Source organism: Sebastes umbrosus, chromosome 13, assembly GCF_015220745.1.
Source record: "Sebastes umbrosus isolate fSebUmb1 chromosome 13, fSebUmb1.pri, whole genome shotgun sequence".
Lineage (NCBI taxonomy): Eukaryota > Metazoa > Chordata > Actinopteri > Perciformes > Sebastidae > Sebastes > Sebastes umbrosus.
The window spans coordinates 29,790,583-29,811,479 of record NC_051281.1 but is presented as its reverse complement, the minus strand read 5'-3'; the positions used below and the strand labels follow the sequence as shown (position 1 = coordinate 29,811,479).

At 38.4% G+C, this 20,897-nt stretch overlaps 2 protein-coding genes across 4 annotated transcripts in view; one reads left to right on the top strand and one right to left on the bottom strand.

Annotated features, from left to right (window-relative positions):
• traf3ip1 (TNF receptor-associated factor 3 interacting protein 1) overlaps positions 1-8,548 on the bottom strand; it is a 32,187-nt gene extending 23,639 nt beyond the window's left edge. Inside the window, exons 1-4 of one of the 3 annotated variants that reach the window (XM_037789138.1) lie at positions 8,305-8,548; positions 5,182-5,250; positions 2,445-2,606; positions 132-260 (exon numbers count right to left, since the gene is read on the bottom strand). In XM_037789138.1, coding sequence (XP_037645066.1) covers positions 132-260; positions 2,445-2,606; positions 5,182-5,250; positions 8,305-8,427 — 483 coding nt within the window. In that variant the 5' untranslated portion in view covers positions 8,428-8,548. The remainder of the gene's footprint in view (positions 1-131; positions 261-2,444; positions 2,607-5,181; positions 5,251-8,304) is intronic. The other 2 variants (XM_037789139.1, XM_037789140.1) reach the window with 2 other exon arrangements.
• A 2,409-nt stretch (positions 8,549-10,957) lies between these two features.
• On the top strand, positions 10,958-20,435 carry agr1 (anterior gradient 1). Its single transcript, XM_037789152.1, has 8 exons — positions 10,958-11,087; positions 11,574-11,698; positions 11,863-11,926; positions 13,365-13,417; positions 14,727-14,803; positions 15,864-15,930; positions 17,617-17,697; positions 20,265-20,435. Exons 2-8 carry the CDS (start codon positions 11,596-11,598, stop codon positions 20,312-20,314), a joined length of 495 nt encoding a protein of 164 aa, XP_037645080.1. The 5' UTR covers positions 10,958-11,087; positions 11,574-11,595; the 3' UTR covers positions 20,315-20,435.
• Positions 20,436-20,897: the final 462 nt, after the last annotated feature.

The following is a 20,897-nucleotide window of genomic DNA, read 5'->3' as shown; positions in this document are numbered from 1 at the left end:
CATTTGGTCATGTCATTGATTTTTTTAAACCACGCCTGCAGTTGAATGCTAACACAGACAGTACATTTCACACCAAATGTAGGCTTAAGCAGTGTGTAACTCCATGATTGGAGAGGGCTGAAAAGTCTCACCTCTCTATCCAGTTGACGTTCACGTCCCTCCCTATTTTCCTTGTCCTGGGACCTGGAGGTGCTGGCCTTGGTCTTTATGTCCACCTTTTCCCCTGCAAGCACTCGCTTCACTGCATCGTCACTAGACATCTGTAAATCAAGTGCAAGAGAATCATTCAGTTTACAGTTTTCCATCATTTGCTTTGGCTCAATTTTTGAATTTGATTTGTTTTTTCAAAACAACAAGTTCAAATCTCTGAACAATTAGTTTATTTTTCACAACAGATTTGAATTTCTCATTCATTCAAGCAAACTGCATGTTTTGGCACATGGGTGCAAAAGAGTAAGTGCAATTGTCTACAATTTGCACGATAACCACTTGCGCATGGCTTGCTGATCAAAACCGATGAGCTGATTCTCAGTGAAATCGTCATCCTCTTCTAAACATTCTTTCATCATTTGAGCCATCACATGCAAAATTATCCATTTAATTATCAATATCTGTCAGACATACATGTATATGGCTTTACATGAAAGAATGCTGAATTTTCTGTTTACAGTACATGCAACACGTTGCACAAATTAGGGATGTTCATAATTAACCGTTTAACTGTTAACCGACATTAAGCGCTTTAACCGATTAACGCTATCGGTTAAACCGGTTAAAAGAAATATTTATAATTCATTAAAAAGCTGAGCGGCTCGTCACTTTAAGGAGAAAAAACTGGTCCACCTTAACAACCCACCTTAAGAGGCGAAGCCGGAGTTGCAGGATACAGGAAGTTGGCTCCGGTCTCTCCGGCTCGCTTAAGCGGAGCGGAGGAGTTGTAGTTTCGTAGCATTTATTCACCGACAAATAAACTGTACACACACTGCTACACCTACGTTCACAGCTAGAACGCCACTAACAACCTCACACTCACCGCCAACACACACACCCGCTGACAGACTGTATGTGTGTGGCGGCGGCGGCAAACAAGAAGCCTCCGACAATGCTAGAGCTGCTAATGTAGCACAAATACACACACTGTTTATTGGGCAGTCGCTATCGTTAATCGTTAATCGTTAATCCGGTTAAACAATAACTAGGTTTTGAAGCATGAATGAAATGTTTTGGGTGAGTTACTATCTTTTGCAGACATGCAATAGAGTTGTGACAATTGCATTTACAGTTTAGAGAATGTTAAAGCTGCAGTCGGTAACTTTGAGCAAATATGATTAAAAAAAGTTATTTTTATAAAACGGTCCTTATATCCTGCATGAGAGAAATAATCTGTGTCCTCCTAGTGCTCCTAATGGCATTTGCAAGATTTCAAAATGCACATAAGAAAACAAGCAATGAGAGACGAGGAGTCTCCAACGCAGCTGTCAATCACTGCTCACGAAACCCCAGGCCCTCCGATCAAACGGTCAAACTAGGCAGCGCTGGTCAAATATGAATCAATATTCTGTTACTGTAATGCCTATTTCTTGCCTCGAATGTTTTCAGAAACATATTTTAGTGCACTGTTTAGCTTTAAAATGAGAACGTTTGTGACTCGGTTGAAATAATTTCATGTTGAAATAGCCACCCACCGGCTGGAGCAAACTTTCTAATTTTACAGCTAAACAATACAATAAATATGTTTCTGAAAACATTTGAGGAGAGAAATAGGCATTACAGTAACATAATATTGATTCATAATTGATCAGCGCTGCCTAGTTTGACAATTTGATCGGAGTTCGCCCGTTACCCCAGTGATTGGCAGCACATGTAGCACATATCTGACCAGCTGCTTTGTCTGACAGACTCAGCGTACCCATTACTATGTTTCTTACTTTCAGAGCTAAATGGTGTCATTCTCATGTTTTTGTGAGTTTTTCATTACTTTGATTTCATAGTTGAAAATCCTGAAATACTATCTCTATTACAAATGTAACCAGATGTCTTCGTAACAGCTATTGCAAAACAGTTGCATAAGATCTAATTAATAAGATCATACATTCTACATGATATGAAATCAAAATACTGTTTAAAGAACAACTATCCCCCTGGCACCAGCTCATCTGTTTACACTCCATCTCCAGGGTTCAATTAAAATATTTCAAAGTACTCCCTGTGGTGACGAGACAATTTTCCCAAGAGTACAATATTTTGATGTGAAAAATAACACACACTGAATCTTCTCTTTATGTAGGGTCATAACGATATTATTTCTCCAGAATGGAGACTGGAGACATTGGAGAAGTGGAGAGTGAGCGTTTTCAATTTCCAATTCCTTTTTGTGTGTGTGTGTGTGTGTGTGTGTGTGTGTGTGTGTGTGTGTGTGTGTGTAATCTCCCAAGAACACAGACCTTGTTGATGCAGCACTTGGCCATGGCCTGCAGCAGCTCATTGGTTTTCTCAGGCTCATGGCCGGCCACAATGCGTGCTGGCTTTGCCGCCAGGGGCTCGCCACTCACCAGCATGACGACATCTATCGCTTTCTGGAGGAACACTATCTTAGAGTCCTTATCCTAGAAAGAAAAAAAAAGATGCTGTGATGAACAGGAGAGTGCACAGGACAGATAAGAGACAGGATGTGGTTGTGAAAGTTAAGGACCTCCAGTGGGAGTTATTTTCCAATACGGTTTAGAATGGTTACACCCTTGAGATGTACATATGCTTGCAGAGTTTAACACTCTGTACTCAATACTCTGGGCATGCTACAATTCTACATAGTGTGGATAGTCATGCGTAGTTGACTCTGATTCCTCTCCTCTTCTTGACCAGGCTATTTAAAAAAAACACATTACCGGGGGTTATGGTTAGCTTTCTGAACATGAAATCCAGGGCTGCGGTCGAAAAGTAAAAAAATGACGTCCTAGTGTCTTTCCTAACCACATTTCCTTGACCTCGATGGAAAACGTCATGAGGTCAAGGAAAGATGAGAAGAAGAATTCAGAAGGACTTAGGAAAAGACAACTGCGGTGTTGAGAGAATCCGACTGCACTTTCACTATAGGCTCTGTAATTATGATGCGACCCTCGAAGTGTGAACTAGAGATACAGCAGTTTCTTCTGCTGCTGGGACACTATACATCAACATATAATAAAGGATTATCTGACCTAACGTGGACAACCGGTGAAAAATATCACTTCATCACCAAGGTTGGAATTGAAATTAAAAAAAGGAATATACACCGATCAGCCATAACATTAAGACCACTGACAGGTGAAGTGAATAACATTGATCATCTCGTTACAAAGGCACCTGGCAGTGGGGGGGATTAGACAGCAAATGAACATTTTGAACTTTGAACTTTGTGTTGGAAGCAGAAAAAATGGGCCAGCGTAAGGATGTGAGCGACTTTGACAAGGGCCAAATAGTGCTGGCTAGACGACTGGGTCAGAGCATCTCCAGAACTGCAGCTCTTTTGGGATGTTCCCGGTCTGCAGTGGTCAGGACCAACCGAAAGTGGTCCAAGGTAGTAAAACCGGCGACAGCGTCAGACCTGAGGCTCATTGATGCACATCGGGAGTGAAGGCTGGCCCGTGTTGTCCGATCCAATAGAAGAGATACTGGAGTTCAAAGTGCTGAAAAAGTTCATGCTGGTTCTGGTAGAAAGGTGTCAGAACACACAGGGCATCACAGTTTGTTGCGTATGGGGTTGCGTAGCCGCAGACTGGTCAGGATGCCAGTGCTGTCATAATGTTATGGCTGATCAGTGTATGATAAATATTGAGTTAATTGTTCGAGTTATAGAGAAGGGGTAGGACCACATGTGTAGGCTGTTCTTCTTCCTACTCCTTTTTTTGTTGATTATTTGCTAATTGACAGTTTGCTATACGTTTACTGTTCATTTATTTGTTATTCTTGTTTCATTTTTTACTTAGGTATTTGTTACATGTTCGAAATAAATAATTAAAAATAAAGTGAAATGAAGTGGTTGTCACTGTCCACTCATATTTATCACCATGAATACCATTAGTATATGACTGTATGAGAATGATATGCAAGATAAGCATATTGTTTGTTTTCATGAACGGCAGAAGGGTGCGTTGATTTAAATGTTGTGACCGCAAGGAATTGTGAGATTTTATTATCTCCTTTCCTTTGGTAAACGATGGTCCAGTGTATCCTCTGCTAAAGGAGATGAGAAAGGAAGCATTGAAGCACCTTTCCTTAGCATCTAGAGAATTCAAACAGCTCTTATCATGGCTGCTACTGAGGTACTTCCGGGTCATTTCACTCTGTTAGGAACCTTCCCTAGCAAAAAAGACTTTTTGACTGCACAGCAGGGGCATATCCTGAATCTCCAAGGGCCAATGAGTGAAATGTAGGCTTTTGTAAGGGAGCAGGAAGGATGACATGCAAAACCTGGATTTATAACAAGGACTGCCTCCACAAAATTAAGAACAAATACCCACCCCTCCTTTGATTTAATGCTTGTATGCATGTAAATAAAAAAGACCATATTCCAGACAAATGACCCGGCTAAGCAGTGTTCCTACTCTATCAGCCTGCTGCATCTGAGTTTGAATATGTTTTTGCCAAGTTGTTGGTGTACGATCTAATATTTATTTATTATTTTAATAATAAATAACAATTCATTAAATTTATGTTATGTTATCTATGTATTTATTTGTTACATTTTGTTTTACAAAGTTAGGAAAGCGATGTTTAAGTCAAGCCTGATGTTGCCTCACACATAAAAGAATGATCCCAGACACTTCCCCATCATCTTTCTATCCAGAGTGGATTCGGGGTCATCTCTCAAACAGCACACTTGAGTTCTGACACCTTGGCAGGCCATCTCAGTCATGTCCTGCCAGATCCTCTCACTCAGTGAGTCACACAGACAGCGTGTAGAGTTACTCCCACACAGACGCCCTCAGACTGTCCCATGTAACGCACAAGGGACTTCATACACAAAAAATGGCTGCTGCTTAGGACATAAATGCCCATTCTGTATACAAGCAAGCACATTAACAGAGACAAATGAATATGAGGGGAGCACTGTTAACCAAAGAATAGTGATATCAGTGTTGTGTAGCAGGAGGCCAGAGGTTACAGACGTTTAACCAGGTGGACAGAGTGTGGTCAACTTACCTTTACATTATCTGGCTTCATTTCATTTTCTCCATACAGGCCTTTCATAAAACCAGTGGTCCTGATGACCTGAAAGTGGTGAGAAATAAAGGTTTCACACTCAGTTGTCAGATAATTTGCAATATCAACCGTTACATATACCTAAAACTTAAAAATACATACCACTATTAGGCATCTATACCACATCATCAGCTTTAAACAAGTCCTCATTTCTGAAATCTATTTCAATGGTTTCCCAGTATGTAGTTGATTCATGAATGCTTGAAATTAACATTCTGGCCTTAATAGTCCAGTTCAAGCCAAGGGGTATATGCTTTAATATCCACGGTGAAAATACAGTTGTTTGATAGCCCATTCCTGCAGTCAAACACATTGCTAATCAGAGGAACAAAGTGACACATGCCGACAAGCTTCCCTTTATCAAATATTCATGAGCCTACAGTAATATTACACTACTCAACAGGCGGAAAAAAGGTTAAACAGATTTTACTGTGCTTGACACCTTGTGTCAAAGGATTCTGTTGTATGTAAAAAAAAAGATAATAATGAAAAAGAAAGAAAATGTAGGCATAGTTGAGATAAAGCTGTTTCATAATATAGATTGGATTACATTTCTCGCATGAAATATTTCCATTGATGAATGGTAATAAGTAAGTAACAGAGTGCTACAGGAATTAGTCCTAAAACACAGAAATGAGTTGGCATTTAAGCACTTCCAGTTCTCTCCTCTGGAAGTCGATGGGTTTTAGTTAGACACCTGAAATAAGGTCTGTGGTTAACACAAGCTGAAGAGATTATAACGTTTTGTTCTACAATGTAACCAGTGGCAAAATGAGACTACAAACGTTATCACGCCGACTAGTCCTCCTTTACATCCTTGTTGTGTATACTCGCGCTCATGCAACCGTGGTGTAGTTTGTTTATAGCCTAACATTTTTAAGCTTTTTACTTTTCCTTACTTGGATTCACCCTTCAAAAATCATAGAAGTGGTGTTCAAATGTGAAGATTATCTTGCTGAACAAAAGTATCATAAGTGTTTGTTTGAATGACAACAACAGAATGAGCCATAGAGCTGATGCAGTGTTTTCCGTGTTATTTTACGTAGCACAGTTTTGGTACCACATCTATTTCATCCATGTTACCGAGCCTACTACTACACACATATTTTTTCTCTCAGTGTTTGTGTTGATAAATTGTTATTTGTTTCAATTTCACACTGATCCATCTCAGTAATAGCAATAAACTAGATGACAGTTTAGGACACAGTTCGCAGTCACTATTACTGGGCGTTTCCAAAGCTGACAGGATGATGATGTGTTGGCATTATCAAATAAAATACCAACACAACTTTGGTTTTAACTTTCTTCGGGAACCACTTGACTGCGGCGTCCTAATGCCCACATAACTATACAATATGTATCAGAAAATGTAGGACAATTTTAACTAAGGGTACGTTATTCTACCTATCTCTATCTGTGAATAACAACTTTCTTATACCATCTAACTCATCCACTCCATCACCTTTATGTTGTACACCAAGTAGATGAAAACCAACGTTTGAGATTAGAAGGTAGCTACCTAGAAGCTGACCTGACCCGACAGTAACAGCTGCTGTGGCTGGCTAAAGTGTTACCAACTGCCAAAGAATCTGACTGTGGAGTCCATCACTGAGCTTCTCAGCCCTTCAAAAAAGCACACAGAGAGGGCATATACCCGTAACTTGCTCACATATGTGTACCTCCACTTTGCAAGCAGCTTTGAACAACACAGAAAGAATACACAGCGATTACTGAACGTTATAGCACAACGTCTTATCAAACAGCCCAGCTGCATTAAGCTGCTCAGCATCCGTGATCTCAATGTGACGTATTCGAAGAACCAGACCAATTTAGCCAACTTAGTACACACAATCGTCTCACTCTTGTTAGCTTATAGTAACAACAAATAGAGCGCTGCAGGAGGAGGGCACAGAGACAGCACCCAGCTCACTCTCTGTTCAGGTGGAGGGAATCAGGACACAACCTGAGGCACCACAGGCCAGAGAGCATCTCCACTCACAGAGCACCTCTGCTTTCACAACAGCTTCTTCAAAGCTACAACCAGACTGGTGGCAAAGGACATTAAAGAGGGACACAAATACCCCACCTCCATAAAGACATTAAAGAAGGACGCAGATACCCCACACCTCACCTCCATAAAGACATTCAAGAGGGACACAAATACCCCACACCTCACCTCCATACCATTATTGAGACACAGTACACCTGAACTGAATGGACTGAAATGCTGTGCAATATGCTGCCTTCCACTGTCACACTGTTGAGAGCTATAAGTTCATTTAACATGGTCATGGAGCAGATATACTGTATACTAGTATTGTTGGGGTATCGTTCCTATGCAGAGGGTAGTTTAGTTTATTTATTGACTACACTGAGGGCGTTTTATATTTTAATAATTGATTTATTTATTGTGTTGAGTTGAATGTGCTACTTCTTTTGTACTGTAATTACCTTGTGCCTTTTCTACCTTTTTTCTTTTCTTAAAGCTGACTCGGTTTAAACTGCTCAGAATTCCAACGTACTTCGAGGTGGCAAATACAATTGCAAATAAAACTCTTGAATCTTGAATCTAGTGGACAGAAGTGGTTTGATCCCTGTGTGTGTGTGTGCTCAGGTCGTGCCTAGCAACTAGAAGACGCTGTAGACACGCCACAGCTAGCTACCGTTAGCTAACTAGCTAACCCACTGTATTAACTCACCAGGCAACCTAACAGTTAATGGCTGGTGAATGCTAGCAACTAGTTCTTTGGTTCGTGGTAGACCTTAATGGCTGAACTGCTTGGTACAGCGGCAGACAGATTGATGGCTAGAGGAGAGCTGCAGAGGCAGGAACGTTAGTGACTGAGGAGTTGATGTTAGCTAGCTAACTTAGTGGTTAGCTCACATAAAGTAGCTCATGCTAATGTTGCTATATGAGCCAGATCCCCGGCTCGTTTGTTCCTGTTTTTAAATGACGTGGGACCGGTTGGCCTTTTCACATGTATTGGCAAAGGTGCCTTGTGTTGCTATTTAAACCACCGTCAGCTTGCTAACGTTATGGTAACGTTAGCATCTCAGTCTCACCTCACTGAAGATGTCGTGCAGGTATCTGAACGGCGGCTTGCTGAGCAGCTTCTCCGTGAGATGTGGTTTTTTGATCACTCTGCCCAGCGTGTCCTGGGTCTTCTTCACCACTGTTCCGTTCATGGCTGCAGTCCAAAGTAAAGCTAAGAAGCTTCAACAAGCAGCAGAAGAGACAGCAAAAACTAATATGGAGTGAAACAAACTGGTGGATCTGTCGCCTGGTTGCTATGTCAATATTCTGCAATCCCACAATGCAACACTGATGCAGACTGCGCCTGCGCCGAGGGTTACGGTTGCTAAGCGCTGCTTGTGACCATAGCAACCGGATAGCAACAGCCAAGAAGCTACAACAAAGCTGAGCTGAAGTAGAGCATCCAATGAGAGATAGATAGATAGATAGATAGATGGATGGATGGATGGATGGATAGATAGATAGATAGATAGATAGATAGATAGATAGATAGATAGATAGATGGGCTTCCCTTCCACAACATCCATCACCTAAGGTGCATGGAGGTCAACCAGGACCCCAATACATTTGTATTCAAAAAGCACCCATTAAAACAGAAATAGAAAAGAATGATATGAAGTCATTATACAAATTGATTGACAAAGTAATGACAAATTGGAATGATAGAATAAAGCACCTGTGAGATAAGACAGGTATGACACCCCCCCTTCTGACTACTAGACAGAGCTAAGTTTCATTTCAGCTTTTTACTTGGTTGGCAGTGGCCTTGCTAATCTTTGAATAGTGGCAACATCATTTTACTGGAAGGAGGAAATCAAAAGAAGAGGTTTTGAGGTCATTTGATATTTTGACAGTACGACATAAGCTTTCAGTGGGTTTTTTTTGGTTTTGTTTTTTTACAAGGATTTACATATACAAACGTTTTTTACTGTTAATATGAGAATCACATGAAGGGTGGTCCATTAGTTTGAAGAAAAAAATAACAAATATTTTTTTTGTAACATGTGAAAGTGTAAGAGTAGGATTTTTGAGGCAAGACACCCCCCTAATTTGGGGTAAGAAGCACCCCATGTGAATCACTGCTAATGTTAGATTTCTGAGAACACCTTCATCTAACAAAATAACATAGCTAACCAACAGTAAAAAAAATATATGCTATTATATTATTATCTAATTAGCTGACTTTTTTTGAGATAATAATGTTAGCCTATAGCAGGGGTCAGCAACCTTTACTATCAAAAGAGCCATTTTAGGCAAAACAAACAAACAAAAATCTGTCTTGGGCCACAAAACATTTGAGCATTGTGATGAAGTTAACACAGTTTATAGTCTAAGTATATAGTATATAAGTCTAATGCAGTGAGGGACAAAGTGTAAATGTACTACGGAGTATTAGGGTCACATTGAGGGGAAAAAAACTGAGATTTCCAGGATAAAATGCTTGTAATATTATGAGAAAAAAGTCCTAATGTTACGAGTATAAAGTCATAACTTTACGAGAAAAAAGTCTTAATATAACGAGAATAAAGTCATGACTTTACCAGAAAAAAAGTTATAATATTACGAGGGTAAAGTCATAATTTTACGAGAAAAAAAGAAAGTAACACATAAAACTACTACTTTTAAAAAAAAAAATTATTGTGTTATAAAGTGATTACAAAACAAGTGAAGACATGTGCAGGGACATATATAAAAAAGACCAAAATATATTATACAGAGAAAGACAAATAACAAAATACAAAAACAAAACAAAACTAAACTAAAACAACACAAGGGGATAAAAGCAGGTTGAGGGCGCCTGGGTTAGCTCAGTTGGTAGAGCGGGCGTCCATGTATTAAGGCTTGGTCCTGACCGCGGCGGCCAGGGTTCGAATCCGGCCTGTGGCCCTGTCCGCATCCACTCTCTCTCTCCCCCCTTTCAAGACTCTATCCACTGTCCTGTCATAAAAATGGAAAATGCCCCCAAAAAAATAACTTTAAAAAATAAAAAAAGCAGGTTGAAGAATGTGTGTGTGTGTGTGTGTGTGTGTGTGTTGTGGATAATGGGTGTGTGTTTGGCATTGAATGAGGTAGTAAAACTACTACTTTATAATATTATGACTTTATTCTCAAAATATTATGACTTTATTCTCGAAATCTCAGATTTTTCTTTTTTTCCCTCAATGTGGCCCTAATAATACGTCGTGCTGTCGTACCATAGACCTACAACAATGAGGAATAAAATTGAAAATTTCATAATAGTTATTTATTTCCACTAATCTTTTAAAAAATCCACAGGGAGCCACTGGAGAGGAGCTAAAGAGCCGCATGTGGCTCCTGAGCCGCAGGTTGCAGACCCCTGCCCTATAGCTAGCAATATTAGCTTGCATCTCCCCCCGGGTCATGGGGGAAGATGCTGCTTTATAAGATTTTACATTTACCCCAGTCTACCCGCGGACCCCACTTGGTAGGATGAGGGTTAAAAGCTCATGAATGCATGAGTGGTATAGGCCTACCAGTATATATATAAATTATATATTTTCGAACACCTTAGAGGACTGCTATGAGGTGTTAAAGTCAGCAATCAGAATGGACCAGGTAAAGGGTTAAAAAGATGTCTCATGTAGGCCTATAGATGTGTGACACGGTTGCAGAGTCTATGATCTCAGTTCTAGCAATTAAAACAATGTGAGTCAATGACAGATTTGTCCTCTTGATTTATAGCACACTTTGATAAACCTGTTTGGTGAGTGCAGTTAAATGGAACACATCTGACAAAAGAGAGAGTATATCGAAGTTGAAGCACAGACGCTTGTTGCTTCCCGCTGTCAAGGTAAGACATCTACTACATGCGACTTCAAGGGCAGAAATACTTGAATTATGAATTTCCTTTTCTATAATAATTACCGAAGTGTTTGTATAATAGTTAAAGGCCTCCTACTGAGCTGAAAGCGTGTCACTGAAAACGTTGTGTAGAATTAGAGATTGTTTTAATCCTACTTTTTGACACAGATTATTTTCTTTACTTATAGTAATGGTACAGTGATGTATTGTATCAGTTTTTATTTAGAGAAAGAAAGAATCAGTCACAGGGAATATTATAACTTGGTGGAGGTTTTAATGATTGTATAGTTCTTCCTTAGCTGTGAACATCAGCTTTGTCAAACTTGTTTGGTGAGTTGTCATTGCCGAGGAAAACAAGAACTGCAGATATCTGGGCTGTTAGCAAACCCTGTGATTGCAGTGGGTAAAAAAAATGTCTTTCAAATGAACACCTCACTGAATTTCAATCTAATCTAATTGGCAAATGTCATCGCAGTTCTCTCAAAGGACAGGAAGTGATGCTTCGTTGGGTCTTGTTCGCTTTGTGCCTCGGTATCTGTGCCAGTGCCAGTGCCAGAAAAGAGGCAATAAAAGTAGCGGAGCCTTCGCCCTTGTCAAGAGGTGAGCATCCTTTTTTTTAAGCATGCACAACTGCGTACCTTCCATCTAAAGAATCACTGACTCACTGAATGTAATATAGCTTGGATTTGTGTCACAAGACACAAAGATAAAGTCCTGAAATTGAATTAATATTCATTGACTTCAGTGCTGTTTTTGTCCTGCAGGATGGGGGGATTCTCTTGATTGGGTCGAAAGTTATGAAAAGGGCCTGGAAATGCTGGAGAACAGGTGAGTCTCTACACCTCGATAACAACCTTGAATATTTGTTGATTCTGTTTGGATATGAGTTTTAGGTGTGAGAACAGAATGTAAATGTGAAAGTGCATTGTGTGCATTTTGTTTCCTTGATCTGCATCCTAAAGGTTGAAGCCTTACAGATGGCATGCATATGAATTGCTATTGCCTGATTACACAGAAAGCAGAACCTTATCAGCTACAGCTCCTAGAAATACAGATTTGTAGTTATGGATACCTTTGAAGGTTCTTTGATGATATTTCAAAAGTTTGAATAGAAAAACACATTGTGATATTCTTCTTATATATATATATATATATATATATATATATTAGGGCGGTCAAAGTTAACGCGATAATAACGTGCACATTTTTTTAACGCCACTAATTTCTTTAACGCATTAACACAATTTGCGATTTTTAGTCTGTAGCGGGCTCAGGTTTTAAAGCTAGAGGAGAGAAAATACTGGTATCATATGAAACTAGAAAACCTAAGGAATCCATTGGTACCAACCATGTCATACTAACTTGTCACGAAGGAGGCTAAATAACGCTACAAACTTACACTAAATTTTAGCGAGGAAAAACTGACATGGACATTTTCAAAGGGGTCCCTTGACCTCTGACCTCCAGATATGTGAATGAAAATGGGTTCTATGGGTACCCACGAGTCTCCCCTTCACAGAAATGCCCACTTTATGATAATCACATGCAGTTTTGGGCAAGTCATAGTCAAGTCAGTACACTGACACACTGACAGCTGTTGTTGCCTGTTGGGCTGCAGTTTGCCATGTTAAGATTTGAGCATATGTTTTATGCTAAATGCAGTACCTGTGAGGGTTTCTGGACATTATTTGTCATTATTTTGTGTTCTAATTCATTTACAATAATAAATATATACATACGTTTGCATAAAGCAGCATATTTGCCCACTCCCATGTTGATAAGAGTATTAAATACTTGACAAATCTCCCTTTAAGGTACATTTTGAACAGAAAAAAAAGTGCGATCAATCTCGATTATCTATGGACAATCCTGCGATAAATCGTGATTAAATATTTTAATCAATTGACAGCCCTAATATATATATGTCCATTATGTTCATATTGTTTTATTCACGTGTGAATACCATACCATTAGGTCTATTTATATGCTAAATGTGAACAGGATATGTTTTCATTTTAATGCGTCCATAAGGATTATGAGGTGACTTACTGGTTCAAATTGGGTTAAAATATTGTATCATGCAGAACTACATCTGATCTATTACTAATGGCAAAATAGCAAAATAAAAGCATAACAAGTCATTATTCTTTTAAAATCTGGCATTTGATTTCTCAGGGATTATGTTGTGTAATACTGTGTTCACACCCATCATTGTGCTTGTTGTGTTGAGGAATGTGTTGAGTTGTTTCTCTGTGTTTTTTTACAGTAAGAAGCCTCTGATGGTCATCATTCATAAAGAAAACTGCACGGACTGTGAAGGTACTGTAGCTGAAAAATATTGAACATAAAAATATATGCACACCCTGCACTGTCCTTCATGGGGAACACTATGGGGAACACTATGGGTGCATTCCTTCATACCTGCCAAACAGGAAATGAAAATGCATTAGAATCATATTCATTCATTACAAATGGTTCCCAGGAATTAAAGCTCAATGGAAGTATCCACTAACACATAAACAACAAAGACCACCTACTGTACTGGGCAAAAAACATTTTTTGTTGCCTAAACCTAAATAAGATGTAGTTTTATTGCCTAAACCGAACTGTTTTTTTTTTTGCTTAAACCTATCGAAGTTGTAGTTTTTTTTCCCCTAAACCTAAAGAAGTTGTAGTTTTGTTGCCTAAACCTAATAAAATTGTAGTTTTATTGCCTAAACTGAACTGTTGTTTTTTTGCCTAAACCTAAGGAAGTTGTAGTTTTGTTGTCTAAACCTAATAAAGTCGTGGTTTTATTGCCTAAATCTAACTGTTTTTTTGTCTAAACCTAAAGAAGTTGTAGCTTTGTTGCCTAAACCTAAATAATATGTAGTTTTATTGACTAAACCAAACAGTTTTTTTTGCCTAAACCTAAAGAAGTTGTAGTTTGTTGCCTAAACCTAAAGAAGTTGTAGTTTTTTTTGCCTAAACCTAAAGCAGTTGTAGTTTTATTGCCTAAACCTAACTGTTTTTTTTGCCTAAACCTAAAGAAGTTGTAGTTTTATTGCCTAAACCTAAAGAAGTTGTAGTTATGTTGCCTAAACCTATAGAAGTCTTTTTGTTTGTGTTAAACACGTTACGTTTCATTCAGTTTCACAACGTGTTGCTTCCCTTGAAGTTTCCCTTTAACTTTTACATTATATAAGGCCCCTATTGACCCATATCTATGGTGATACGGCGACTGATAACACCTATTTATTTGCCTGATAACAGTCGAATCGGGTGCTTTAACTAAGTTGGGTTTCATAAAATTTCAATTTGGCAAATTGTGTAATCTCTGGCAAGAAAAGTAGACATTGATATTCTGTACTGTGGGTCCAAACTGCAAAACTTGTTTCTAACTTGCCCATCTATCAAAAAGTCAAAAAGTTAAGCACATGGGCCAGAAGTTTATGAGCACACTCTGTAATAACTGAAAATGATTGACTATGTTTACACTTTCATGCATATGTACTCTTTTTTTACTTTTTATAATTGTTTGCAACAGCGTGTTTTTTTTGGGAGTAAAGTATTACTATAATGATTATTTTAAAGCCAGTTCTTTTCTTCTGATCTTAACTCTAAATGCTAAACTGAATTATTTCAACAGCTTTGAAGAAGGCATTTGTTGCGAGTCATCCCATCCAGAAAATGGCCAAAGAGGATTTCATCATGGTCAACCTGTTGGTAGGTATATTGAGCATAAATGAAGAAATCTTTTTTTTTTTTCAGTGTAAAACAGTGTGTAGAAATTGCAGCAAGTAGTGAAAAATACTGACTGAGTGCATTGATATAAAGAAGTAATGTAATGATTAGGGCTGTCAATTGATTAAAATATTTAATCATGATTAATTGCAAATTAATCGCACATTTTTTATCTGTTCAAAATGTACCTTAAAGGGAGACTTGTCAAGTATTTAATATTCTTATCAACATGGAAGTGGGGCAAATATGCTGCCTTATGCAAATGTATGTATATATTTATTATTGGCAATCAATTAACAACACAAAACAATGACAAATATTGTCCAGAAACCCTCACAGGTACTGCATTTAGCATAAAAATAAGCTCAAATCATAACATGGCAAACTGCAGCCCAACAGGCAACAACAGCTGTCAGTGTGCTGACATGACTATGACTTGCCCCAAAGCTGCATGTGATTATCATAAAGTGGGCATGTCTGTAATGGGGAGACTCGTGGGTACCCATAGAACCCATTTTCATTCACATATCTTGAGGTCAGAGGTCAAGGGGACCCCTTTGAAAATGGACATTCCAGTTTTTCCTTTGGCGTGTTATTAAGTCATTTAATTAGTCACATCATTTAGTGTGACATCATCGTTTCATCTGATACCAGTATCTTCACTCTAGCTTTAAAATTGAGCCTGCTATAACCTAAAAATCACAAGTTGTGTTAATGTGTTAAAAAAATTAGTGGCGTTAAAACAAATGTGCGTTAACACGTTATTATCGCATTAACTTTGACAGCCCTAATGATATAGGATTGTACTGGATGTGGAGTTCCTGTAGTACAAGGAGAAGTATTTTCAAACAGTTAAGCATGGGATTTTATCAGTTTGTATGCATTATCATAATCACTATGTTAATTGATGTGCAATATAAATTACTCAAATGTCTTCAGGTGAATCGTGGACACTGTAACAATATCAAGCATGATTAAAAGTGATGTGCAAAGAAGAATAGCATCAAGAAATGACCATCTGCTTAATACTTTATACACACAGACTATAGAGACTACGGACAAGAATCTGGCCCCTGATGGCGACTATGTTCCCAGAATTCTCTTTTTTGGTAAGTACCTACACCATTTGTCATAATTTAGAATTCATGTAATCAGTATTAAGTCTAATAGGACAGTCAGCTGAAAATGTGAATTTCCCCTATCATGGTCCTATGAGATTCAAACAGACTTGGTCAAATAGCAGAACATATTTACAATCCTCTCTCTTTCTTAACTCTCTGGGATCCTTCTCCCATCTAATGAGCTCAACAAGAGTATTAACCATTTGTGCCCGCAACTGAAATTTTTTATTTCCTTTTGTAGAAGTGTTGTATGGGCTTGACTTAGCACAAATGTGAAGCTTTAAAGTGAGTTTCTTATCATACTATATCTAGTATTTGGACACATGGGACTACTGCTTTTACAATAAAGTGCTGCAGGGATGACATACTTTTGTAGGCCAACCAGGAATTAGCATCGCCCTGGTTCCCTTGACAAAAAGGACAGGATTTTTCCATCGAGTTTTGGATTATTGCAGAAAATAAGCTCTGTGGCAAACAAATGTTGATGATACTTACACATTTTGTTCAGCCAGGTAATCTTCACAAATGAACACCACTTTTATGATTTTTGAAGCGTAAATGCAATCGGCAGTGGTAAAAAGCTAACGTTAGGCTATAAACAAACTACACTACGGTCGCATGAACGTGAGTATTCACAACGAGGCTGTGAAGGAGGACGTGTCGGCGTGATGACGTTTAGTAGTTGCACTTAGCCACTTGTTAACAACCGCCTTTTTTAAGACACAAAGGCTTCAAAATTCACGAGTGAGGTATTATTTTATGTATTTTATGTCGAAGAACAAAACGTTAAAATCTCTTCAGCTTGTTTTAACCACAGACCTCATTTAAGGCATCTAACTACAAACCCATTCAAAAAACCCATTGACTTCGAGATGAGTGAACAGGAAGTGCTAAAATGCTAACTCATTTCCAGGTTTTAGGACTCATTCCTGCAGCACCCTATTGATTCGATTATAAAAGCAGTAATCGCATGTTCCCAAAGACTGGATATAGTCTACCGGTATATAGAAAATGACTGTATCTCAGAAACTACAAGGAGCACAATCAAGTATTTGGTATCTATGAACAAGTTGGATATTAAAGATATGCAAAGAAAATGTTTCATATGGAAAACATTTAATAAACACAATTATAGCATTTTTCCTAATTTTTCAAGATCAAAGTGTGATTTTTCATGTGATCTAAAAATCTCAAAGTTGTACTGTTAGATATTTGCCCAAAGTGTGCAAGACTTTTGACCAATCAAAACAAATGTTGTGGCATTTTTCCTTACCATACTAAATAGTCCTTGGGCACAAATGTGTTAAAATACAGATTTTTGCATTCTTTAGAGCCACTCAAAAATCTTCCAGTAGTGTGTCTCTTTAGCATAATAAGGATTCGGGCAGAACAGATGGCATAGATATGGCACAGATGAGAAGGAAAGGAATACAGGCTAACATACTCGGTAGTTGTGTATTCTTAATGATGGTGTGGGAAGTGTTGGGGAAACTGGAGCTCCTGCTTTTCCACTCAGTCCCAAATAAGCATTTATTTGGCTGAGTTGTCACCACACGGCTTCTCACTGAAACTGCCACCTGCCACCTGTCTTTCTTACACATGTGGTAACAACAGCCCGAGAGTTATTACAATCGCATCATGTTGATCCTCACCTGTCTATGTGTCATTCTGCAGGTCCATCTAAGACTCTGCTCAAAATCGGAGGAAAGTACAGTACTCGCGAATACACCTACGACCCTAGTGACATGGTACACTGTGAGTAACTGTCCACTCTCTCTAATGGGGATTCACCTGTCAGCAACGTGAAGACAGACTGAGCCCCTAATGTTTTTAACCCTCATCTTCCTCACTCAATTTTTTGACAGCGAGGCGGGAAGAAGTTTTGCAGCTGCTGTGTTCGAACTGCTTTTTAGAGATACTGTGTCATTCTCTCTTTGTGTCCAATTTGCTGAATGAAGTTTTTTTACAAAAAACAGAAGGCAGGGTGCTTTTAAGGTAATGATTAATTAAAGCTGCAGTAGGTAGAATTGGAGCAAATACGATTTAAAAAAAAGTTATTTTTATAAAACGCTCACAACTACAAAAAAATCACGTGTCCTCCGGTGCTCCTAACGGCGTCTGCAAGATTTCACAGACAGGAGGAAAACAAGCACTCAGAGCCTTGCCATCTCTGAGCAGCTGTCAATCACTCACAAACGCCAATCAAACGGTCAAACTAGGCAGCACTGATCAAATATGAATCAATATTATGTTACATCTTCTTCTGTTATTTCTCGCGTAAAATGTTTTCAGAAACATCTTGTAGTGTACTGTTTAGCTGTAAAATGAGAAAGTTTGTGACCCGGCAGCCATCTTGAGATCAGTTGAGGAAATACCAAGCACTGCCCACCAGCCGGAGCAAACTTTCTCATTTTATAGCTAAACAGTAACAAGATGTCTATGAAAACATTTTACATGAGAAATAGGCATTACAGTAACAGAATATTGATTCATATTTGACCAGCGCTGCCTAGTTTGACCATTTGGTCGTAGTTCGCGGGTGATTGACAGCTGCCTCCGTTGAATGAACAGCCAATAGGAACGCTCTCTCTCTGAAATGACCTGTGATTGGCCAAAGTCTCCCGTCACGGGCTAGATTTTTTTAAAGCCTGAAAACAGAGCCATGAGGAGGAGCAGAAGTCTAGTTATCTCTCAGAATAATTACAATATGCTGAAAGGTTATTATGGGATTTTTGCCCAATGATGGCAAAAACATTCTGCCTACTGCAGCTTTAACAACAGTGACAAAATCACTTAAGAGCTATTTTACATGGTGCAATAAATGTGATTTTACCGAGGAAAAAGAGACAAACTCAACAATGCCCTGGCAACACAGATCGGCGCTTTGAAAAAAAACAACATTCTGAATAATAGAAAACACGTATTCACACAAAATACAGTAAATGTATGCATGCCAAATACTAATCGTAGCTCAGCACCCTGAGGTGGAAACAAACAGCACCTGCATCTTATTTAGCAATGCAAAACCTATATTTCTAAGTAACTGAAATCATTTTATATGATAGTGCTGACTATACAGGGCTATTTAACTTCATTCAAGTACCTCTTTGTCTTAATTGGCAATTCTATCTTATTTGGGGTTATGTTTAGCTGGGTAGAAGGGACATGTTGTGTTACAGATCCGTCATTGTGCTTAGAAACTTATTCTAAGCTTTGAAGTTTCAAGACAAAAACATCTTATTTCAAGTTTTAGTCTTTTGTTGCATATAAGTTCATCATAAGTTCATCCTTTCAACCTGTCATATTCCACTGATAACAATAGTGCTTGAGATGGTTTACATCTCATTCAGTTATGTAGATAATAAAACTACAGTCTAAGAGTAATTATTAAACCTAAAACCCTTCTCTGATGATGAAATATTATCAACCAGAAAAGCACATATTGTACTACAGCAGTGATTGCAGCTGTGCTGCTCTCCAGCCATGCTAGCAGATCTGTCCCCTTTTTTTTTTTTACTTTCAACAACGGATTTTTCATGCTTTTTCCTACGAATATCCAGCAACTCATGACGTACGTGTCAATTTCCGCTCCAGTCTTTTCGAAAAAAACTACTTAGTTAGGTTTAGGAATATATCGACTTGGTTAGGGTTAGGCAACAACACTACTTAGTTAGATATAGGAAAAGATCGCAGTTGGGGTTAAAATAACCCCAGAAGTGCTTAAGAACTTAAGTACGGAAGTTACGTGACGAATAAATTAACTTTGACTTCTGGTTTCAAACAGGACACGAGCACCAGTCTCCTATAGGTGAAAGTCCTGTGTTTTTTGACCCACACATCCACCCCGATCTCCTCCCTACATCCCTCTTTATACTTCCCGGTTCACAATTACATGGATTACATACGAATGGATTTCGTATGTAAAAAATTTGAAATTCGTGTCTATGTACACAAATCAATACATTCAATTTCGTGACTATTTCATAAACTGCTGTGCGACTGGGCCGGTAATTTAATCTGTGTGTAAAAGTGTGTACTAGTCGGCTTGTAATTTAATTAACTACACTAAACAAGCAGTCCTTGAAATAACCTTTTTTTACCTTATTTTAAGATTTCTGGACATCCTGACTTGATACAAGAAATCTTATCAAGTGAAAATCACTCAGTGCATTGGCAGCCAAATTTGCTTGTTTCAAGCTAAAGAAAGCTCATATCTAAAATGTTTTTACTTACATTTGATGGGGCATTTTTGCAATGCATCTTTTATCAGCAAGGAAACGAGTTATAGTCTTTATTCTAATTTGCCTTCTCTTTTTCAACAGTGTCCGTAAACATGCAGCTGGCCAAAACCCCGAAGCATTCTGAACTCTAACACGGTTCAATCTGACATCGGACTTCTCTCCATCCCCCAGTCATGCTGGGAAACCTACTCAGTGGTCAGAACCGAGCTCTTCAGAGCTCCATAAAACAAAAATAAATGAGTAGAAAGTAAAGTGTCTGATTTTTTTTTACATCATAATTGTGCTTATATAATCCTGGGGGTATTAAAGCTTGCATGCAGGATGACTTAATAACTTATAGTTGTTAAGTTCAACTAAATTCAAATCAATTTTATAATTCAAAAGCATGGTAGTATCGTGCTTAGAGCTTTTAAGGGAATATTTCCCTTTTGTATTTGCATTTTATGAAGATGAAAACATCAGGAACACAATAAATATATTTAGTGCAAGTGAGTGTTACTACAGAGAGTCTGGGTGTAGGTTTTCAGAAGGACTGTGGACTTCACTTCAAAAATTACATCTTGAAGTGAATGTTTTATCAAAGTAAACAACAAGGAAATAGTGAACACAATCTCAGTAGATACTAACCAGAAAACATCTCACAGACAGTGTCATGTTTTAATCACTAGGTGGCAGTATAATATAGATGTCCATGGTCTTCTGACTTTTTCCAGT

Excerpts from the sequence above, each read along its gene's own strand:
- agr1 (XM_037789152.1), top strand. The coding sequence starts at position 11,596 with ATGCTTCGTTGGGTCTTGTTCGCTTTGTGCCTCGGTATCTGTGCCAGT. Across the intron at positions 11,699-11,862 it reads GCCTTCGCCCTTGTCAAGAG|GATGGGGGGATTCTCTTGAT; the intron begins GTGAGCATCCTT and ends TTTGTCCTGCAG. Across the intron at positions 13,418-14,726 it reads AAACTGCACGGACTGTGAAG|CTTTGAAGAAGGCATTTGTT; the intron begins GTACTGTAGCTG and ends TTATTTCAACAG.